The 3601-nt window shown below is 33.6% G+C and overlaps 1 protein-coding gene across 1 annotated transcript; it reads right to left on the bottom strand.

Moving 5' to 3' along the window:
• Positions 1-582: 582 nt before the first annotated feature.
• Positions 583-1245, bottom strand: LOC140444499 (uncharacterized). The gene has a single exon (XM_072536257.1). The coding sequence runs from the start codon at positions 1243-1245 to the stop codon at positions 583-585; it is 663 nt and encodes a 220-aa protein (XP_072392358.1).
• Positions 1246-3601: the final 2356 nt, after the last annotated feature.

Here is a 3601-nt window from a genome sequence, read left to right on the forward strand (position 1 = left end):
ATTATCCATCGTGCAACGATTTAAACGAAATCCTAATTGAGCGGTATTGATAATATTATGTTTTTCAAAATACCAAAGTAAGCGTTTGTTGACAATTTTTTCCAGGAGTTTGCAAAGTGTGCACGTTAATGAGATGGGTCTAAATGACATAGTTATATTGGCAAAAGTATCATTTTTCTTGAGTGGAATTGTTATAGCTTGTCGCCAAAGTGTTGGAAATTGGTTACCTAGCCATATGTTGTTGTAGAATTCTACTAACTTTATTAGGGTATCTTCATGTAGATGTTTTAGGAATATCGATGGAATGTCAGCCGGCCCTGCAGTACTGTTCTTTAGGGAGTTAACAGCTTCGACTAATTCGTCGATTGATAGTGGGAGATTGACAGGATGATAATTGGAATTTGGATTCTTATGTACAACACATTTATTTGTTATGTTTGTTGGTCTAGTACAGTTGTTATCAAGTTTAGTTTTATTTAAATAGTATTTAGCAAGTGTGTTTACAATCTGCTGATCATCAGTTATGACATTGTTATCTTCTATAACGGCTGGAATTTTGTATGTTGTATATCTACCTTTCATCTATTTTATTTTAGTCCATATTTGACTAGAAGTTGTGTCGGAAGTTATGCTACTGATGTATTTGTTCCATAAGTTCTTTTTGCTTTCTTTAACAATTCGCTTATATTTAGCTCTTAGCTTTCTAAGATTTATTAGGTTCGCTTGGTTTCTAGTTTTACGATACCGGTTTAATGCTTTTTTACAATCTTTTACAGCTAGTTTACATGATTCATTCCACCACGGAACATATTTTTTAGAGGGATCAAAGTGGTATTTACCGATGCATTTTTCAGCGAAAGTTATAACACAATTAATCAACATGTTAAGATCTTCATCAGCAGAATTCATAAAGGAGATTTTATTTGTTTGTTCCTTGGCAATTAAGTTAAATAGATCCCAGTCAGCGTGAGCAATTTTCCACTTAATTTTGCTTTGTCTTTGTGAGTTATCATTGTTAGAAATTAAAATGTGAAAATGGTTACTGCCATAGAGACTTTCCAGTGTTTTACATGTAAGATGAATAGATATTTCTTGATTATATATGCTTAAATCAATGGAAGAGTGAGTACCTGTTTGGATATGAAAGTATGTGCTGCTTCCAGTGTTTAGGAAATTAGGGTTGGAATTGATTATGATATTTTCAATCATTTTGCCTCTACCGAAAGTATTAGTGGAGCCCCACATAGTGCTATGTGCATTAAAATCTCCAACTAAAATAAATGGTTCAGAAAGTTGGTTAGTTAGGTTTGTAATTTCGAGATCTGTTAGGGTGTAATAGGGAGGAATATATACGTTGCAAATTACTATTTTATTTGGACAACAAGCAGTAACGGCAACGGCTTCTAGAGTTGTTGTTAAGTGTAATTCTTGGTGGAATATATCTGTAGAAATAAATATGGAGCTCCCACCACTAGCTCGTGCATATTGTGATGTTCGTATAAAGTGGTAGCCAGCATAATTTTTAAGGTATGGATTATGGTTTTTAGAGAAATTGGTTTCTTGCAAACAAATGAAATCGGGTGAAGTATCAGCAACAAGCAGTTGAAGATTTTCTAGATGGGGGTAAAATCCATTACAATTCCACTGGATTAAATTAAATGAGAAGAATATTAGAAAGGGGGATTTTTCAGTGCTGCGACCTTTGGGATCGATCGGAAAGGCACTCATCATCAGTTAGTTCGCTTGATGAAATTGAGTCTGATAAACATGTGGCTTCAGAGGATTCTAGTTGTAGTTGTTTTTTTATCTTTTTACTTAAACGGGTAAATCGGTTTTTTAAGGATCTATCTGAAAGATTTGGATATATAGTATGCAGGTTTAAAAGTAGACTTTTTACATCATCCGTGAGCTTTTTCGCTTCCGAATAAGGATCAGAATGTCCAAAACTATTTTCAAGGAAGAAAAAGAAATTGTCTATGGGTATTTTAAAGGTTTGTGGATTCTGCTTGTATGTTTCTTGGATTGTTCTCTTGGTGGTTTCGGTTAATACTAATTCTGTTGGAGTATCAGGTTTGTACTTTTTTTTCCTAGCTTTGGGACCTTTTTTGGGAGAAGCTGATAGAGGGGGAGGCATATCTAACAATGGTTGAGCTTCTTTCTCAGGAATTTCAGGGCTTGTTAGTTCACTAGGAGTTTCTATTTCAGAGTGTCCTCGTTTTTGAGATATTTGTGTCATGGTAATTTGGTCTGATTGTGTAGTTTTAGTGTTGGAGTCTTTATTTTCGATTTGTGGGTCTTTGGCATTATGTGTAGAGGAAGATGAAATGTTTACGGATGAGTTAGGGCTTGTTGGTATATATTCGGTTGAGATTGTATTGTCTGTTGGAGGATTTGGACAGTTGGAGGCTATATGTCCTGTTTGTTTACAGATAAAACAATGTACTTTATCTGTAGAAAGAAAGATTCTGTGTTCATTCCCTTCGAAGGAAATAAGTACTGATGTTTGTAATTCAAAATCTTCGGAGAGAGGGTATACGTAAACTTGGCGTCTGAAACTTAGTACATGTAAATATTCGTCCCCAGGAATGCCTGCTCTTATATAGGATATAGGAGATGCGATGAGAAGTTCAAGATTTTTAATGCTATTTTCAACTATGTCATGTGGTAAGAAGGGAGAAACATAAGATATAACTATTCTTTTAGCAGAGGAAATAAGTCTTCGGATATTTAAAGAAACATCTTCTATCTGTATTATGGGATATGAATCGATGAGCTGGTTAACAAGATTAGTGTTAGAAAGATAGATACAAATGCGATTGTTTGATATCCTAGATGCAAAGGAGACTTGTTTAGGGCCTATTATATCACCTATAGCTTTAACGTAATCGTAAAATATCAGATTTTCTTCGGCATGCATCACAATGGCTTGATGTTTGCTTGGGAAAGTTGACCGTGGAATCGTTTTCGCTACTGATACATAGGATAAAACTTGGTTTTGTGTTTGAGACATATTCACTGTTTGGGTATTTGGTACGCCACTGCTCATGTAATCAAAAGCAATTATTGCGTTTTTAGTTGAAATTGTAATTTAGTTTCTATGTGTTATGGTAAAGTTTCAGCTTTTTATTCATTTTAAAATAAAAATAGATTGCCGGTTGTAAGGCAATCGTGTTTAAATTTTTTCTTTTGTGATTTTAATCAGTTGAAACAAAAAACAAACCTCAACTAGTAATGAGTAATTTATACATACATTTATTTGTAGTTAAAGGTACACTTATGTTCACTGTTTTTGCACTATGGTCACTTTGCACTCGTAGTGAAATCAAAAAAAAATTATTTTTAATAACTCAAAAATAATAGATTTGCATAACCTTCTTTGCAAATGACATCGAGAGTAAATTTGCTGTTTGAGTTTTGGGGTGCACGCATTTCTCATTTCAAATAATTCTTGGAGCACGTAATATATATTAGTATATTTTAAGATATATTTTTGAAATTTTTTAGTTGTAATTACCTGAACCTGAGTCACAAGTAGAAAATTCTATGTTTCGAGAAACGCCTTTTCTAATATAAACCAACAGTTTTACACTGTATTTATGAC

Source organism: Diabrotica undecimpunctata, chromosome 6, assembly GCF_040954645.1.
Source record: "Diabrotica undecimpunctata isolate CICGRU chromosome 6, icDiaUnde3, whole genome shotgun sequence".
NCBI lineage: Eukaryota > Metazoa > Arthropoda > Insecta > Coleoptera > Chrysomelidae > Diabrotica > Diabrotica undecimpunctata.

Coding starts and splice junctions, on each gene's coding strand:
- LOC140444499 (XM_072536257.1), bottom strand. CDS start 1,245: ATGTGGGGCTCCACTAATACTTTCGGTAGAGGCAAAATGATTGAAAAT.